The sequence below is a fragment of the Malurus melanocephalus genome, unplaced genomic scaffold (assembly GCF_030028575.1).
Source record: "Malurus melanocephalus ecotype Western Australia unplaced genomic scaffold, MMel_1.1 scaffold_337, whole genome shotgun sequence".
NCBI classification, from domain to species: Eukaryota; Metazoa; Chordata; class Aves; order Passeriformes; family Maluridae; genus Malurus; species Malurus melanocephalus.
In genome coordinates, this window is record NW_026623569.1 from 25,592 (window position 1) to 44,312 (window position 18,721).

Sequence of the window (18,721 nt, forward strand, 5' to 3'; positions counted from 1 at the left end):
TTTCTCATTCTCTGCTTGAGTTGCAAAGTTGCTCTGGAAGGACTGTGTTACATGATTTGTCTKCAGATTACTGCTAATATGTGGAACACAAAATAAAGATGCTAATAGCAATACACTGTTCAATTTGCAAGTTTCCATATGTCTGGATTCAAGAGAAATAGCATTTCCACTTTGCTGTGTTCGTTGCATCATTATCTTCATATACATTTATTTTAGATGTGGCATAGATGATACTTTAAATGCATTCCTTTGTGATTAAGAACTATTTTTATTTCTTTATTCACAYAGACAATGTATGCAACAAGCCCATATTCAGATCCTGTTGTGTCAATGGATCTTGATCCCCAACCAATTACAGATGAGGAAGAAGGCTTGATTTGGGTTGTTGGACCAGTTCTTGCAGTGGTGTTTATCATCTGTATTGTTATTGCTATACTTCTTTATAAAAGGTAAGTTTCCCTTTTAGTTTTATTATGAGGCAAATTATATCCCCTAAACACTGGTTGTTTTGTAATACTGTTGCATAGTGTGGTGCTAAAATAGTAACTGTCACTGCTTTGGGATATTTTGAAATTTATTAATGGTTTCCAGAATGCTGCAGAAATTTTAGACTGAAAGTTTCCAATAATTACTGGTATGTGGGTACATTTTTCTGTTGATGGCTCTTCATTAACACTTTTGCATTTAGATATTTTTTTCACTTTGCATACATTTGTATGTGAGGAAAATAAATATGTGCTTGCACATAAATATGTAGGGAATTTGCACATTTGACTTTTTAAAACTTGTTTATAGATGTATAATAGTAATACATTAGGGGTTACATTCAGCTTGACGTTAAATGTGATTTTCATCTCCACTCAAGTAATTTGAGTTCTAACTTTTGACAGTTGGCCTCAATTTGGTAATGTATCTATATGAATTTGAAGCTCTGATGTGAGAGATTAAAGAGACATCAAATAGCTGCTTTCTACTAATCTTGAAATGAGATCAAATTTCACACATTCTTCTTTCACTGCCTATGACACAGATGTAGTTACGCTCTTACACAAAGACTTTCCTCTGCCTTGCAACATACTCAGTGAAAACTGTATATGATGCCATAATTTAAATCAAGCAGCCTTTTACAGTGTAAATGAGTTAACAGGGGTCAAGATACTAAATCAAAACCAAAGAATCAAACCCAAAAACATTGCTTTGATGTTTATATTTCATTCCTAATACATTTTTGAAATATAATGATAAAGTATATTTAAGAAATATTGTAAACATGCTGTAAATTTCTGGGGAGATGGTGAACTAGGAATAATTATATTAAATGAAGTATGTAGTCTAAAACTAAAGGGTGTGATGCTATCACCTGCATATAAATATTTAAATCCTAGCCTGCATGCTCTTCCCACCTTYATTATCTCCAGTCACATACCTCTGAAGTTTCATGGAGTGAATTGGCTTCTGATTTTTGAAAGAATTTTCTGTTCAGAAGTAAATAACTAGTTCAGAGTTAATTTCATCTTTGGATTCCACATAGATACACATTTATAGAATGGTTTTAGGGCTGTAATCATACAGCAGAATTACACATAGTCTGTTACTTGCAGATACTATCTCTTGAAAGTTTCTGTTAATGCACGCTRTCTCAGGCCATCTACTTAACTAGCAACTCTGCTTTTGCTGTCCATCTCTTCAAAAACTGGTCATTAGAGATGTGCTAAAGGTGAAATATTCATTTCTTTTGATTATTTTGAATTACTAAAAGCAAATATTTTCCCAAACTACAAAAGAAATCCAAATAATAGCATATTTAGCAGATGTGCAACTGCTTCTAGAGTTACTGATTACATTTATGGAACCAAAATAACAATCTTCAAATCTATTACCAAAACAAAAATAAAAATTATGGAAATATTCCACATATGGGCAGGTAAAATTTGCTCACAAGTCGTGTGAAGAGATTGTCATTCACTGAAAATAGGGGACATATTTTCCATCTGTTATTTACTACTTGCACTAGAACTGTTTGGGCAAATGTCCATATGTATTTATTTATTTTTCTATTTTAAGCTATTTAGTCTAATTTGTTAAACTGCACTGTTTTGGCAAATTACCTCTGAGAAATCATGACTGCAGTTTTAGCAGTCTGTGGTCCTTTATGAACTTCCATTTTTGTAAAGTATATAATTGGATATTTTTTTCAACAGTATGTAACCTGAATGCAAGCTTACTGCTAGATTTTGATAGACTAACTGGCTGTAGAAGAGCARTGATGGTTGGGGTATTTAAAATACTGCTTGGAGAAAACAGTGAAATTTAATTTCTGACTTAAATGGATTTACTATGGCTACAGGTATTGGATGGAAAAAATATGTAAAAAAAAAAAAAAAACAAACAGGCAAACAAACAGTTATTGTGGATACAGTAAATTTTACAAGTATATGTCTAGAATATATTGGGTTGTAAGTGCAACAAGTACGATAGTGAGAAAAGAAARTTAAGGTAGAGGGCATCGACTAATGATGAACATGCATGCAAAAAATGTTAAAGAGGATGATTTTAAAGGATGTGCAGTGCAAAGAGGACGACCAAGAGAGCAAGAAATTACCATGTCTTCTGAAGTGCAAAGAGTAGTAACTCAAATAAAGGTCAAYTACACTTAATTCCCTTTGTCCATAGAAACCTTTGTGAACAGACTTGGACCACTAAGCTCATGATTTACAATACTACTTACACATTTTAATTACAATCGCAGAGAAATTATGACTGCAGTTTCCAAAAGAATCATTTTATGGGGAGAAGTCTTGCCCTTCTTTAAAACAGACATTATTAGATTGTGTGGATAAGTTGCTTGGGTTGGGTTGAAGTATATTTAACTGTGCCTAAGACAAAGAGTGCATRTTTGAACTCTTTGTTATTCGTTGCCAGGTTGTATAAAGGTTATTGACTCTGCATTTACTCTTCCTAAAATCTTTGAAAGCAAAGATATGTCTTAGAAAGGTTTTTGGGTCATATATTAGGATATAGCCAAAAGGTCATTGCATCTTAATAGGTAACAGTAATAGATGGGAAAAATATTGAARAGTACCATTTCTTGTCATCGGATGTAGTATCAATATAATAGCCAGCACAGATGAGACCAATTAATACATTGTTAGTGCACAATTAATACACAGATTCACAGAATCAAAGGCCACACCTCTGCAGTTTGGCTCATCCCAGCCCTGTTCAGAGCATGGCCACCAGCAGCAGTTTGCTCAGAGGGATATCCAGGCAAGTTTTGTATAGCTAAGAATGGGAATTCAACAAGCTTTGTGGGCAAGCTSTTCCCATATTTAACTCTCCTCACAGTATTTTTTTTCCTGAGTTACAGTTGAGTATGTCTAGGCAAATGGAACTCAGTTGGACATTARCCAGTTCAGAGTTCTCTGTCCTTGCAGATGTGAAACCACCCTGAAGTCATAATGAAGGGAGACATCTATTCTGGAGCAGATCTTTCAATCCATTGAGCTTTATAAATAATCAAAAGATCCGAGTAAATTGGCTAAATCTCACTCCATTTTTGCCATTTTTTGGGTTGGAAGGGACCTTTAAAGGCCATCTAGTGCAAACCTCTGCAATAAACAGGAACATCTTCAACTAGGTCAGAYTTCTCAGAGTCCCATCCAGCCAGGCTTGGAATGTATCCAGGGCATCCACCACCCCTCTGGGGAATGTAATTAATTAGTGTTCCATAGCCCTCATCATAAAAAAATTCTTTCTACTAGCTAGTCTGAATCTACCCTTTTTGTGGAAGCGCTGTTTGTTATGATCAACACACAGAAAGATAAACACTATATTTACAGTGTGTGTGTATAGTAGAAAGTTGATAAGAGATAATAAATTATTTTCCCTGTTTAACTGATCTTTATAGATCTTAGATCAGTACAGATCTATGCAGATCACTGTAGACCTCTMGTATATGACATTCATTCTAAATCTAAAAAGTGTGTAATGCTTAATTGGAAAAAGATTTATGCTTACCTTGCCTCCCAGAGTGCTGCTAAAAATTTCTAGTTTTATTATGTGGTTTTGTAGAATAGTTTTAGAAGTTTTCATTTCTTTTAATCATTTTTTTAAATTTAGTACAAGTCTTACATGTCTCATGTATTTAACCTTGTTCTTCGCTCCCTTTTTTCTCCCTCTTCTCCCTTTCTCTCCTTCCCACTCTAGTCTGCCCTCCACTTTCATTTTTCTCTCTAGGATGTAAGAGGGAACTACATCTTAGTGAGATGTAATTTTTCAGTGTAATGTTAACATTATTTTCACGGGTCAAATTAAACACCCATTATCCATTATCTCACTGGCTAAAATTTGAAGTCTCATTTCTTGGCAGATAGTGTTTAAGAGAGGTGTATTTTTTGAACAGAAGATTTACTTTGGACCTTGTTTCCTCCATGAACTCTATGATTCCAAAGCATTGAGTATTTTGTTGAGCTAYCATTTCTTAATTTGCTTTAGTTATCTATCTTTACTGCAAATTAGCATTTCTTGTATCTCCTGTTTCCATGCTTATCCTCTGTGCTGCTGGTCAACTAACATTCCACCTTTTCTTCCCTCCTTGCTGCATTAAAATGGAGCAGTAAACCTGACAGGTGAGAAGTGAAAAATAATCACTCTTCATTTAATACAAAAAAAAAGGAGAAAAAAAGAGAAAAAAGAAATAATAATGATAATGATCTAAGACAAAGCATCTGTCAATCTTAAGCGAATGTAGGCAGTAATCTATCAATATGAAGGCAACTGTAAGATTTGCTATGTTATTTACAGCACTGACAAGTAATCTAATATGAGCAGAAAAAAAAWTYMMYKSYTTTTTTTTGTGTCTCCATGAGGTGCATTTTCAAGAGATAGCAGAGCTCTACAATGCTCTTATGGTTTTATTTGTGTTTTAGTGAAGCTGAATCAGTGGTTGTTTGCTATAACCAAAGTTCTTGAAGGAATACATGGTTGCAGTTAAAGTGTATGTTGCTCCGAATCTTTGTAACGTTCCATACATGAGCTCAACACTGACTTAGAGTTCTGCAAGTGAAAATCATACAGTGATATAATTTGTCCTGTGTGGAATTTTTCTCCCCATCTCTCTCAAAGTCATTGCATAATCTGAAAGAATTGTGATGTCTTCTATAGGCTGAAGAGATAAAAAACCCCAGAATGATCCTCCAGTTAATAATGTGTAATAAAACATATCCTGTTATCCTATAAGTATTGAAAATACATGATTAGAAGATACTTTGGTTCTTTTATTAGATTAATATGAAATTGTAGTAGTACCTGGTACTGACTATCAAGTGGAAAAAAAGTTAAATGAARCTTGTCACTGGACAGTTTACAGAAATTTAAGGAGCCTTAAGATTCCTATACAAAAAGAGAAGAAAACACAAGTTAAAAGAGTTTTTGAAAATTACATCACACATCTTTAGTAAGAAGAAAGAGMACTTGACCACATGTGCTGCTGTGGTAGGAGTTTGGAATAATCAAAATCAAAAGAAAGGAATTTCAAATTGGTTTATGAACAATAATTTTGTCTTAAAATACTAAAAACAGAATAATCAGATTCAAACTTTTATTGCTTCACTAAAGAGAAGTTAATACATATGTTGAGATATTTGCTGGAGAACAGATGGAGCGTTTCTGTAGTAAAACATTTTACTTTTTTCAATAAAACCATAGAACTTGTGTTTTCCAAAAAAATTCCTGCAACAGTGTTGTTGTTTGACTTGTTTGCATAATTTTTGAAATCTTGCTGCAGGTCACGTGGTGTTCATTATTTCAAAAGCGGCAAGAAATCAACTGGAGTAATAATAGATTTAGCATTATCACATTGTGAGTCAATTAGGAAAAAAAAAMCAAAAAAACACCTGGCATTACATTAATGTAAATATTGGACATCTTGAAAGCATTCTGCTATCATTACCCTTAAAATAATTTCAGTTGTCTTTTCACAAAGTAACTCTTCCTTTTATAAATATTCGTCCAGATCTAAGCCTTGAGTATATGTAGATGTGGCCAGACATACAAAGATTGCACAGTTCAGCTCTTAGAGAGATGAGAGGAAAATGAACAAATTCTTACTTCCTAAAAAGTGAGAATAATAGATGTCTTCTGGAATAGGTGTCTTCTGTACTATTCTCTCTCACATCAAAAAAATACCTAAAGAATGCAAATTATTTTTTWATAACAATGCACCGCTCTCTGTATAAAATACAAAACGCTTAATGACAATAACCTGGGGTGTTTTGGCTCAAGAGTTGACTACTTTTTTATAAAGATATGGTTAGATAACATTTGAAATGGAGAATTGTCTGAATTTTTATAAGTTTAATGTTATAATAATAAAGTATTAGGATGACCAGAAGGATGATTTGGAGGATCAGTTTAGGGCAGAATGCAGACATTGCTGTATTTAGATTCATTTTACCATTGCAAATTATAGGTGCCCTACGCACCACACATAATTATATTACCTTTGCACTGGATCAAATATTTTTTTGGAAATAAACATCTCACCTTCAGAATATAATTCTAAACAGTAATTCAGGCACTTTGTCAAGCTAACATGTCTATCTTCTGTTTATGTGTATTCATCTTCTCCATGCAGGAAGAGGGCTGAATCTGATTCTAGAAAGAGCAGCATTCCCAACAGCAAAGAGGTTCCCTCTCACCATCCCACAGATCCAGTGGAGCTGCGGCGCCTTAACTTTCAAACTCCGGGTAAGAGACAATAAGAACTCACTGAGAGCTCTTTGATCACAACCTGATTACTGATGATATTACAGAAAACAAAGACTGATTGTTTGGAAATACGTATTTTCATCAGTGGGGGTGGGTCTTTTTTGGTTTTTGCTGCAAAATATATTTGTTAGCTGTGGAAATAATTCTGTGATTTCTTCATTTAAAGAAAAATCCTGCATGAAACAAAACAGAAGTTTTGTAAAGGAGAGCTCAAAGACACATATGCTGTATGGGTGTGCTTYATGTGCTAAAATTACAAGTTAAACCTGACAATGCTAGAAAATATGACTGGGAAATGTACAGCCCTCTGTTTATTAATTGATATTTTTACAGACACTTCTTTGTAAATAACCTTCCCTTTTATCTACTGCATTACCAGGTAATATATTAATATAATTGTGAGTTCCACTGATTTGCAAATGTACAATACAGAAAAGAAATACCAACTAGATAAATGGTCATGTCTTTGAAAATAAGGCTATATGTTATGGTCAAGGATGTCAGTAGTTCTGAGGTCAGGAGCAGCACACTCCCAAATATTTTCTTATTTTTTTCATTAAGCACTCTTCCTAAAGCTGTTTAATCTGATAGTCAAGAAGCACCAAGAGAGTAATACTTCAAACAGCATTTTACCACCTTTATAGGAGTCAAGTTTTATTTAAATTGGCTTTGTTTTGATTAAGTTATATTCCACTATAGACTTGTTTCCTGTTACAATATATTTGCATGGAGTCTGTTGCTAATTAGGTGCTGAACTTTCATGAGCCTTGTGTTTGTCAAACTTACTACATTAAGCAGAAAAAGTAGTGAATTCAAGTTCATAAAAACAGGAAATTAAGTGCTTGAGATGCTGAGGATTAACTGCAGAAGCTGACATACTAAACACTAGTAAAGGATTGCGTGAACTTGCAAATCTCTTTCCTGATCTTCTAAACAGTGACTCTGTTGAGATAATGTTGCCTCAGAAAGAGTGTACCATCAGAGTAATGAATGTGGCTAAAGACCCACACTTCATGTGCATGGCAGAAGCAGAAAGTGAAGAGTTTGGAGCCTTGAGTTTTACCACAGCCTTGCTTTTTTAGTCTGTCCCACTACTCTGCTCCTAGCAGCTGGGGCAATTGACTGTGTTTTAGGAGCACATCTCTTAATTTAGTTTCATCTCAGTGTGGGAATCTTGTTGACATGGTCTGGGACTTCTCTAACATATGAACTTAAACACAGTAAATTGAATAGTTTTATTCACAATTGTACTTTTGAGGCTACAATCTTAATGTAAGGTCATTGTTTCCAAGTGCTGTTACTCAGCACTTTCAGAAAAGTTTTAAAGAGTTTTACAGCAATAGAAATATACATACGAGTCTTTGAAATATGGGACAGTTCCTAAAATCTAGCTTATGCCTAAAACAGGTCACTATTTGTATAGAATTATATAGTGAGTTGAGTAAATAGCCTAATAGAATTACAGATTTTTTTTTTTTTTGGTAAAGATCTCCAAGACCATTGACTCCAGCCATTAACTAAGCACCACTATGTTCAACAATAAACCATGTCATGAAGTGCAGCAAACACATGTTTTTTGACACTTGAGGGCTAGTGATTCTACCACTTTTTGGGGCTGCCCTTCCCAATGCCTGATGACCCTTCCATAATGAAGAATTTTTTCCTGATCTCTAATCTGAACCTCCCCAGCACAATTTGAGGCCATTTCCTTTTCCTGTATCACTTGCTASTTTGGGAGAAGCTGCCTCCACCTGGCTTCTTTCAGGCAGTTATAGACAGCAATAAATTYTCCTCTCAGCTTTGTTTTCTCCAGGTTAAACACCCCCAGCTCCCTCAGCTGCTTCTTATAGAACTTACWGTACAGACCCTTTACCAGCCTTGTTGCCCTTGTTTGTATATGATCCAGCACCTCAATGTCCTTGAACTGAGGAGCCCAGAACTGATCACAGGATTTGAGGTGTGGCCTCACCAGTGCTGAGTGCAGGGGGACAATCCCTGCCCTGGCCCTGCTGGCCACACTTTTGCTGATAAAAACCAGGATGTAAAGATGATCTGCTCAATGACCTTCCTCAGCATCAAGGCCAGACTGACAGGCCTGTAGATTCCTGAATCCTCCTTCCAGCCCTTCGTRTTGATAGGCATCCTATTTGGAAACCTCCAGTCCAGTGGAACATCCCCACTGGAGAGGACTGTTGATAGATGAGGGAAGGAGTCCCTTGATACCCTTGGGTGTATCCCATCCGTTCCACACAGCTGTGCCTGTCCAAGTGGTGTAGGAGGTCATTGATCATTTTTTCCAGGGTCAAGGGGACCTCGTTCTGCTCCCCATTCCTGTCTTCCAGCTCAGGGGGCTGTGCACCCAGAGAACAGCTGATATTGTTACTAAAAGTTGAGGCAAAGAAGGCGGTAATTACTTCAGCCTTTTCCTCATCAATCGTCACTACGTTTCCCTCGGCATCCAATAAATAATGGAATAATAATTTGATATGTAAGCCTAATTTTCTGTGCTCTATTTATTTAGATGCATAGTCTTACTTATCTATTTAGTATTCATCATAATTAAAATAAAATGCAAGGGGAAAAAGCCCTGCTGCCAAGTGCTAACATATAAAATTAATTTATTGTAATTAATTCTTAATTTACATTGAGAAAGTAAAGTTATTAAGAAATGGCAGAATTTGTGGCGCTTGTAGACACTGTAATTCCACCTCATTGATCTGAAAAGAACTGGAGAGGATTTAAGGTGTACTTTCTCTTTCAGGGCTATAGTTTATCTGGGAAGTTTGCAGCTTTTTGTGAAGCTATTTGAGCAGAACATCTGTGATCTGTTTCTGCTGCGAACTCTTCTTTGCTATAACACTTTTCACAGATTGGAGAATTAAAATTATTATTAAAAAATATAATCCAGGTATCAAATGATGATCCTTTTCCTAGTGTTGTGCCTCCAAAGATCCCTAGAATAGGTCAGGCCATTATACTACTCAGCATACAACCAAATACTAAGGAGAAAAATCTTACTGCAGTAGATTTGTCTTACTCTGTTACACTTGCTAATTAATGTGTTCTTAATGACTAAACAGCCACAGTGAAGTCAAGGTACACTTCTTGTGCTAGTAAAAGCAGAACCTAACTCACATTAACSTCAGTTAGGGCTACCATGTCATTAAAATCTGGCTAAATTTAAACGTAGGTGTTTAGATCCTAACTTAGGTGTTTAGATCCTACCAGAATATTTATCCAACTCCCAAACAGCAACACACCAGCAAATAACATGCAATTGAAAATTTTTTAAGATTAGCATAGAGAAACTACAGAAAAGCTGTATGTTCAGGGTTTTGTAGGGTTTGTTGTTCTTTCACTTTCAAATGTTTGGGTTTTATTTTCTACAAGGGAGCAGAATTAGATGATGGGATACTGCAAARGAGGCACCTGAGGGAAGGAGTTAGGGCTAATGTGGTGAAGCGCTGCGTTCTTTTTACTGAGAAAGCTGCAGTCGCCCTCATACAGTGAAGTGTTTCTCAATGTTGCCTGTAGAAAAAATAAAGGACAGAGTGGTGAACATACTTTAATAACCAGTGCATGCCACATCAGTGCAGGTGCATCAGGGTAGATGATTTGGCATAATTTATATTATAATGATTTCTTTCTTTAGATTATGAGAGAAAGTATCCACTGTATCCAAGTATCCTTGGAGCTTTCCAGGCTGTCCAATTACTTCCAGTGGGAGAGGAAAAAAAATTTAAATAATCCATAATGCACAGAAGTGTTAGAGAAAAAGGTTCTAAATTCCATTGTCATATCTGGACTGGCAGTTTTCACTTGGAGAGGTGAATGAGACACTCATATAAATTTTTGGATTGTCATAAATTTTTCTACTTTRAAAGATTTCTAAACAGCCTCATTCCAAAAATGCTATCAACCATACATTTTGTGTAAGGAAAGATCTGATCAGATATAGCTATCAAAACAATTTGACAGCTAAGTCCTTGGAGTAATTTGAATTTCTAACCACTCTCAATACAGGTGAGTAAGTATAAGTTTTTTACAGAAATACGGGAAAGCARTATTTTGTCTTTGGTGATATTTGGAGAATCATTTTGTCAAAAATATGTTGTTCTTGTCATAAAATTGCCAATTCAGMACAAAAATGTCATAAAATTTTACAGTCTAAACTACCAGCACAAGAAATGTCTTGCTTTCCTTTTATTTTTTATTGTCATTAGAGAATTACATTTTTCAATAATCTAAAGAGACTTGAAGAGTTTTCTTTTACCTTGTTTCAGGAAGGATCAAATTCATTTCTGGCTTCCCTCCTCACTGCAGGGARTAACTCCATAGATAAATTTCACATTTTGCCTTGACATTTGGAATAGCCCACTGTTCTGTATCTGAGAACAAGATCCCATGTCCGTGTGTGTTATCCAAAAATGTGTATGTGTTAGATAAGCCCATATGCCAGTGAGTGGGTCACAGCAGTGCCAGGTTCTCAGAGTAAACATGAAAATACCCATTSTCCCAGTTGGATTTCATTTTTAGGTCTATTATTCTTCCATAACTGGAGTAGCTAAGGAAAAGTCTATCACATTCTTACCATTCTACAAGTTTCCTAACAAACACAGAATTAAAATCATTAACCCCATGCACAAATTTTAGAAGTCTTTATGCCACATGAGAGAATTAAGGTAAGGAGGTAACAATTAAGCCTCACAAAAGGTTTCATCAAATAAGAAAGCCCAGTTTTGCAGAGAAAATTAACTGAAATTAAGTCGTTTCAGTGGGTTCTGAGAGATGCAAGGCTCAGGCAAAGACTTCAATCTGCCAATCAGCCAGAGAACTAAATTRAGTCATGCCTCAAAAGTGACTGATTTTTTTATCCTCATTTAACTATAAAATGTGTCACACTTATAAGTAATTTTTGTAATTGGGTTCCAATTAAACAATTATCTCATTATATCTTATGAACTAAATAAGATGCTTTGAAATACAAGAAAAATAAATAGTTATTGCAGCTCGAAGTAAAAGACTGCTTTTTTTTTTTTTTTTTTAATTAGATAAGTGCTCCCTAAATACTTATTTCCTGAGTTGCCAAGGAATTTCCACAAACTTATGTCTGAAATATAGCAGAAAAAAAAAAAAAAAMAWAAAGCACATTCAGAAGAAAAGGGTGCAAATAAGAAAAAGGTGGAAAAAGTGCTATCTGGATTTAGTCACTTGCTTTGCAAGACAGCAGGAAATTTCTTCGCACAGTTTATCTACTCAACATCTGTTTATGAGAATCATGAATATGCTGAAGAAAATACTGTGGTTTGTCTCCATGGCAAAAAGAGACTAAAATGCTTTCACATAGTGTGCAGTCAAACATATATGTCTTGCTATGAATTTGTCTCACATGGAGGATTTAGGCACCTAAGAGAAGTAGAAGCTTCAGGGACAAATCACACTTCTCTTCATTGCTTTCAAACCTAGAGGAACCCAAAATCTGCTTAGCTAGGAAATAAAGCTGAAAATTCCTCTCTTCACAAGAGAGGTAATCCTTTTTYCTTCACCTGGATTTTAGACTGTAGTTTTTGTGGCATGTTATTGTATTTAACATATTTAGATCAGGATCTGAAAATTAAGTTTCCCCTTTTCTCGCTAGAGCTGACTTTTATATGTCACTCAGAGTTGGTGCTTCTGCTTTGAGGCTATGGACATCCCAAGTCTCCTTGTTAAAGCTCAGTCTTCAATATAGAAAAAAACAGAAACTGTCTTCATTCCAGAATAATTGATCTAGTTTTGAAGAACATAAAATCTTCTGGATAAAAATGGAACAATTTTACAATATTACGTGTATTCTTTTAGAATAGCTGTTGCAGAATGATGGATTTCTCTCAGATACTGTTTTGTAAATTTATCTTTGTGAGTTCATGCTTTCCTAGTTCTGACCCTACGAAAAAGAAATTTTAAAGTAACAGTAATTTTTTTTGACATATGTACTAAAGGCATTCTTGATACATTTTCATGAATGCTGAATTCCTACTCATTCAGGGATATCTTTACTTTTTTCCATTTTCCATGTCTGAATTTTAAGTAGGTTATTCTTTCTATCTTTTTTATAAGGATAAATATCAGTAACATTAGCCACTGTTACTGATTCCTTCCTTTTTCTWTAAAGGGATATCTTGATCAACACAGATTGGTATGTGGAAGAGTGTTCTGTGTTATTAAATAAAAATTAGGAGATTGTAAAGTCACAGAAAATTAATTCAATGTGGACCTAAAATACCACTCATTTCCTAAAGAAATTTCTATGACCATCATGTGTCACATTTTCATTTCATGTAGATTACAGTGTGTATACTCCCAAATATGTTATTTGTTTAATTTCTTGTTTATTGTGGGTATGTCAACCTACGGTTCCAAGTTGGTAAATAAATGTGTGTTTCATAAATGTTTCTAGAAGCCCTTCTCATAAAACCCTAACAACAAACAAAATCCTAATTTAACGCACTAATGACAAGCTTAAAACACCCACTTGATTAGCTGGGGTAAAGGAATATAATTAACAGGTTTCATGTCTGTTAATATGCAGATGAATTCTGACCTTGCTCTCTTAGTTCTTCCTTGAAATTGTACCACAAATGGTATTCTATGTTCCTTAGTTATATATTTACCACAGATTAACTGGAAGATAATTCTACACTCTAATCAAAGCATACATTGTTATTTAATTCATGTTAAGGGTTACTACTAGGCTGCATAAGATTGATTACATTTGGTAATTTCTACAAAATATGGAAATCAAATTTTTTAATGGGTATAATTTCAATTGTGTTTTGCATGTGGATTTTTTTTGAGTTTTCTTTCCATTTGAGTTTTCAGGTGTTTTTATCTCTTTTTTTGTGGTTTTAAAAAGAGATACCTTATTTAAAAGAGAATTTGAAAGCATGTTTTCAGCATGATATTTCTTTGGACTTTTTAGCATGTCACAGGATCTTGTTGTAATTTAGATGTATTTTGTCTTTAAGTTTTTGTGTTGTCATAACATATGTTGATTGGTGTGGGAATGTGTCATCAAATAAGTGTATTTTCTTTTTTGTAGCCACAAAAATAATTGAGTTTAGCTGTATTTTAAGTGKGATCTTTTGAGTCAAGTTCTGCATTTGCTCAACAGGAGCCTCATGCTTTTGCATGAGGTGTGATGATATCTTAAGATGTTCATTCATAGTGTATTTTGTTACGATTGACAGACTGATTATACAACAAAAGTCCTCCAGCAGATTTTTTGAAAAATAGCTACTTGTATTATATCAGTAGAGCGCACTTTATATATTTAAAACAGGAAAATAGACCAAATGAAATTACTTCACTTCAGAAGTTAAYTGCCAACTATAATTTGAGGAAAGTTATTCAAAGTGTAATGGCTGAAAATGAGTTTTAGAGGAAGGGTTTATATGCAGTTAAAATTTATCAGTTTCTGAAGTTGTAATTCCTCTTTTTGCCTTAGACAATAAGGTTTTATTTCAAATTTCATATTGGCACAAAGCATTTAATATGAAATCTCCCCTTGGAGATGTCAAGTGGCTTATAGGGAAACATATCAACAAAAATAATTTTAAAAATTAATGGGTGTTCAGCAACTTAAAAAAAAAAAATCCTTCACAGTAAGTTAATTATTATGATTTGTGTTCATGATACTGGTGATCTAGTCAGGTTCATTGTGTGATGAGTGAGTCTCATACTCACTGGGTTTATGTCCTTTATGTTTACAGTAGGGTAACTGCACCTTTAAACATCGTAGTTGCGTTTCCAGACGCTGTTTTGTGCATGTCTGAAGTGCCTGTATGTACAAGATTGATTGATTATGATGGTCTACTGCTGTTACTAATTGTTTCCCATTTCCGATTGGCTTTTACTTTTTACAGCTTTGAGCAGTAATTCAGTCCCCTACGCCTCCCTGATTGGCTCTGTGTCCTCCCTCTCTAGCCAAACTACCACTCAGTCCTTATATGATAATAACTCTCTCCCACGATTCGCTCGAAAAGGTCTAAACATCTTTGTCTCTATTATTTTCTCTGTTCAAGCACTGTTTTAGATGTACATCAGTCCACCTCCATTTCTGGATCAATCTAGAGTTCTCTTGTGCCTTTTCACTCACATATTTTCCATAGGGGTGCTTGATCTGGATCAATCAGTGTAATTATTAGATGACTGTCACCCGCACTCATTTTGAAAGTAGTCAAGTCCTAAGTAAAACTTGTAAGACAAYGGGAGAGAAGCAGAACTGCATCAAGTAAATTAGTACTTAGAGACTAATTTTTGATGGAAATTTGTAAGGAATCTCCCCACTGATCTGAATATTCTGCGTTGTTAGTTGACTAACAACTTATCTTAATGTCTTACCATCACAGATGTGCTATGAAGATTACATAAAATAAATATTTATATGTAAGGTCATAAGAATTAGGGCYTGTGCTGCTGGACATTATTTTGGGGTCTATTATGACACATGGAATGTCAAAAAATCAAAAAAACAAAGAAGAATTAGAATTAAAGGAACACATTGTATAGCGTGACTGTGTTGTAGCCACATGGTCATTTTCAGCTTTGTTTAAAAGAAATGCAAGTCAACTGTCTTAGGCATGCTTTTGAAAGTCACGGTGACAAAGCAAACTGCATTGTGCAACATGCCTTCCAGCTTGAGCCCCCTTGAGTCATCAGTGTTTTCCCTTTATAATTTCAAGAGATCCTGGGGTTCACTAGCTTAACTTTTTCATGCCAGCTATGATTTCTTCCCTAAGCTATTGAAAACCCAACTTTCATTTTAGGTGTGATAGTATAAAGTATGAATAGAATTATGTGCGCATTTTGGAATTTTGGAAGTTTGCATTTTTGCCTGTCAAATCTTAAGCTGGCAGATTGTTCTAGTTTACCCCACATCTTTTCTGTCTTTTTTTTTGCCTTGCTGTCCCTGTACTCCCTTACACACCCATCTGTACGTCCAATTCCAAGCTCTTCTTCTTTTTCACTTAGTACTTTCATCAGTGGACAAAGATGTTTACACCTGAAGTAGATTGTAGGTACTTTTAGGGGTTGATAAATGGGGTTTCAGATTAAGCATGTTTTAAGGTACTAGTGCAGTCAGCATGTGTGTCCAGCCAAACTGTGCAACCCCTGCCTCTACAATCTGCTACTAGTGAAAACATTTTTGAAGTTCTAATTGTCTTATGTCCAATGTTGTCTTCAGTGACTGTTGTCTAAAAGCAGTGATGCATGTTGTTCTAGTCATTCATAGCTGCATGTCAGTCACCTCAAAATTTCGTAAAATATTTTAAGTATTTCTAATTTAGTCTTAGTACACAGTCAGTCTTCTAGACCTTGATGCATTATTATTATTATTATTATTATTATTATTATTATTATTATTATTATTATTATTATTATTATTAATCTTCAAGCTCTCCATTTCATTTTTATGCTTTATTTTATCAGTTAGTTTTATGTTGGTTTAGGTTTCTTTGTTTTTCACCATTTCCTTTGCAGGTTCAGGTGTCTGGTTACTCTGGTAACCTTCATTATTCAAGTTCGTTTTTCTTGATTATGCATAAGTCACTTTGTTTTCTGTCAAAACACTATTCTTTCCCCTTTAGGGCTCTTTCAATGTCTGTTTCTCAGCTCACATTTCCTCATCTAATTCAATAGAGTTTTCATTTCATGCATTGCGGGAGAAGGAGTTTGAAATGACATTAAGAGTCATTACTCAAAGCAGAGGTCGACATCAGGTCTAACTGTCTCATTTTTCCGTGCCTAGCTAAACCCATTGACTCATATGACAGTAACTCTTTCCTCTACACTAGGAATGTTATCTTTGGGAATATGCTTGGTGACTTCTTTTAATTTGGCTTCAGAGCTCATCTATCCAGAGCATGTCCTGCTTTGAGTAACCAAACTATTTGCCTGCTTCTCTCACATATGACATCTTTACTACCTACACATTTCTAGACATTCTAACTTCTGCATTTTCTAAATTTTAGAGCAATGCCATCACTGTAGTTTCCTTTACATTTTGTTGTTCTTTCTTGTTTAACAGGTATGGCCAGTCATCCCCCAATACCTATCTTGGAACTTGCAGATCACATTGAAAGATTGAAAGCAAATGACAATTTGAAATTCTCACAGGAGTATGAGGTAATATTCCCCACTTCTTTACTATTCGAGCTTAAAATGTCATGCGTGCTGTTTCCCAAGACTCGTCTCTGATATGGTGTCAGGTTTGTATGTTATTAAAACCATGTTAAAAAATTGTGTGAAATAGCTAGTCTGGTGAGGTGGGTCCTTGGCTCATAAAATCTTGTTTGTTTTTATAAGGACACATGTCAGGCAGGTTCCATGGACTTGAAGTAGTGTATGAATGATTCAGCACTTGTTTTAATATACACGAACATCTATCTTTCCTGTGTTTTTTTTAAGATCCTTAGATTATTTTAAAAATCTCCTRTGTAATGTTAGCACATACAGCAAAAGCTCTGAGGAAAGTTCTGTCCCACTGCTTTAATGTTGCATGAGATAGGATTTGCAAATGYTTGTGTCTCTTCTAATGTAACATTTTCAAGACATTGTACTTTCGTCCTGTCAACCATACTACTTTGATAAATTGTGAATGATGGTCTAAAAGAGCATGAAGGAATTTAACTGGAAGAGAGAAATAATTTACAAGCCACCTTGTCAGTAACCCGTGGAGTATAGGTATTGGTATTTTGGAAAGTAACAGCCTCTCAGGTCAGTAATTTGTGGCTAGAGGGACATAGGGAGCTATCCATTCAACCCAGTAAATTATAGCTGTTTCTTTAATGCCAAAATGTTGTCTGTGTCAAAAATACGTGGCTCAAGTGTGCATTGAACCTACTGTAAAAAAAAATGGTTCTTTAGATCAGCTACAGGTGATCCTGTCAGTGATCCAAGGATTTACAGCTCCCAGAGAGATCACTGAAACAATGTTTTCTTTATACTCTGTTGTGTCACTAATCTGTGCTTAAACCTCTCCAACACTTCATTAGCATGGTAAAATAAAAGCCTATGGTGCTCTTATTTTTTAGGCACTTCACATTAGTTACACTTGAAGGTTCATATGGAGACTGACAGTGTAGTAAAAATCACTCAGGATGATGTTCACATATTAGTTCACAGTAACATGTGACTGCATGGTACAGAAGCCCTGTAGAATTTCCATCCTATTTTAAAAGTCTTGAAGGAAAAGGTTAAAAATTAATATAATGTACTGTGATGAAGAACTATAATTGTTTATAATTTAATTGAATGTGCTATTCAGAAAGTCCTTAAGACTACTTTAAAAAATAATCTCATTAGATATTGAAAGGAAAATATAGTTTCAACAATTCATGGAAATAAATGTTTGCAGAGCAACTTAGGATTGGTGTTTACTTTGCAATCACAAAAATTCTTCTCATTTTTCTATACATGAATCAGATGTTCTTAAGTATGAAGATGGTAGTGTATAAATAATCGGACAGGGAAATTTATGTGGCAGAATGTTCACCATAATAAAAGATAAGATTTGGTACAATTTTTTTCATAATTTCCTGTTGTACTATGAGGAAATTAATTGGTTTTTCTGTGTAGGGAATTCCAAGGCATTTACAAGTCATATAATGTTATATTATTTCTGTACAAATAAACAATTCAGCTTTACTACCTATTGAACATAGTGTTGAGGTGACATGGTTTTCTTATGCTGTAGTAGAACCTTAAAATTTTGGTGATTTATATTTTCTCTTTCTTACTTAAATAAGAAATAATAATTAATCATTAAAATCATCTTCRAAATGCAAGTTCGAAAATTTGTCACGAATATTGTGAAGATACATTAAATCATTAAATTCTTAATATCTGTCCCTCCTCCTCCAGAAGTTTCTCTGTCTGTGTAAACAGGACAACTTTCATGTTCTTTTTTTTT

The 18,721-nt window shown here is 34.7% G+C and overlaps 1 protein-coding gene across 1 annotated transcript in view; it reads left to right on the plus strand.

Annotated features, from left to right (window-relative positions):
* Positions 1-18,721, plus strand: part of LOC130580469 (receptor-type tyrosine-protein phosphatase delta) — a 115,367-nt gene that overhangs the window by 25,213 nt on the left and 71,433 nt on the right. Inside the window, exons 8-10 of the mRNA XM_057377989.1 lie at positions 289-449; positions 6,635-6,747; positions 16,838-16,935. Coding sequence (XP_057233972.1) covers positions 289-449; positions 6,635-6,747; positions 16,838-16,935 — 372 coding nt within the window. The remainder of the gene's footprint in view (positions 1-288; positions 450-6,634; positions 6,748-16,837; positions 16,936-18,721) is intronic.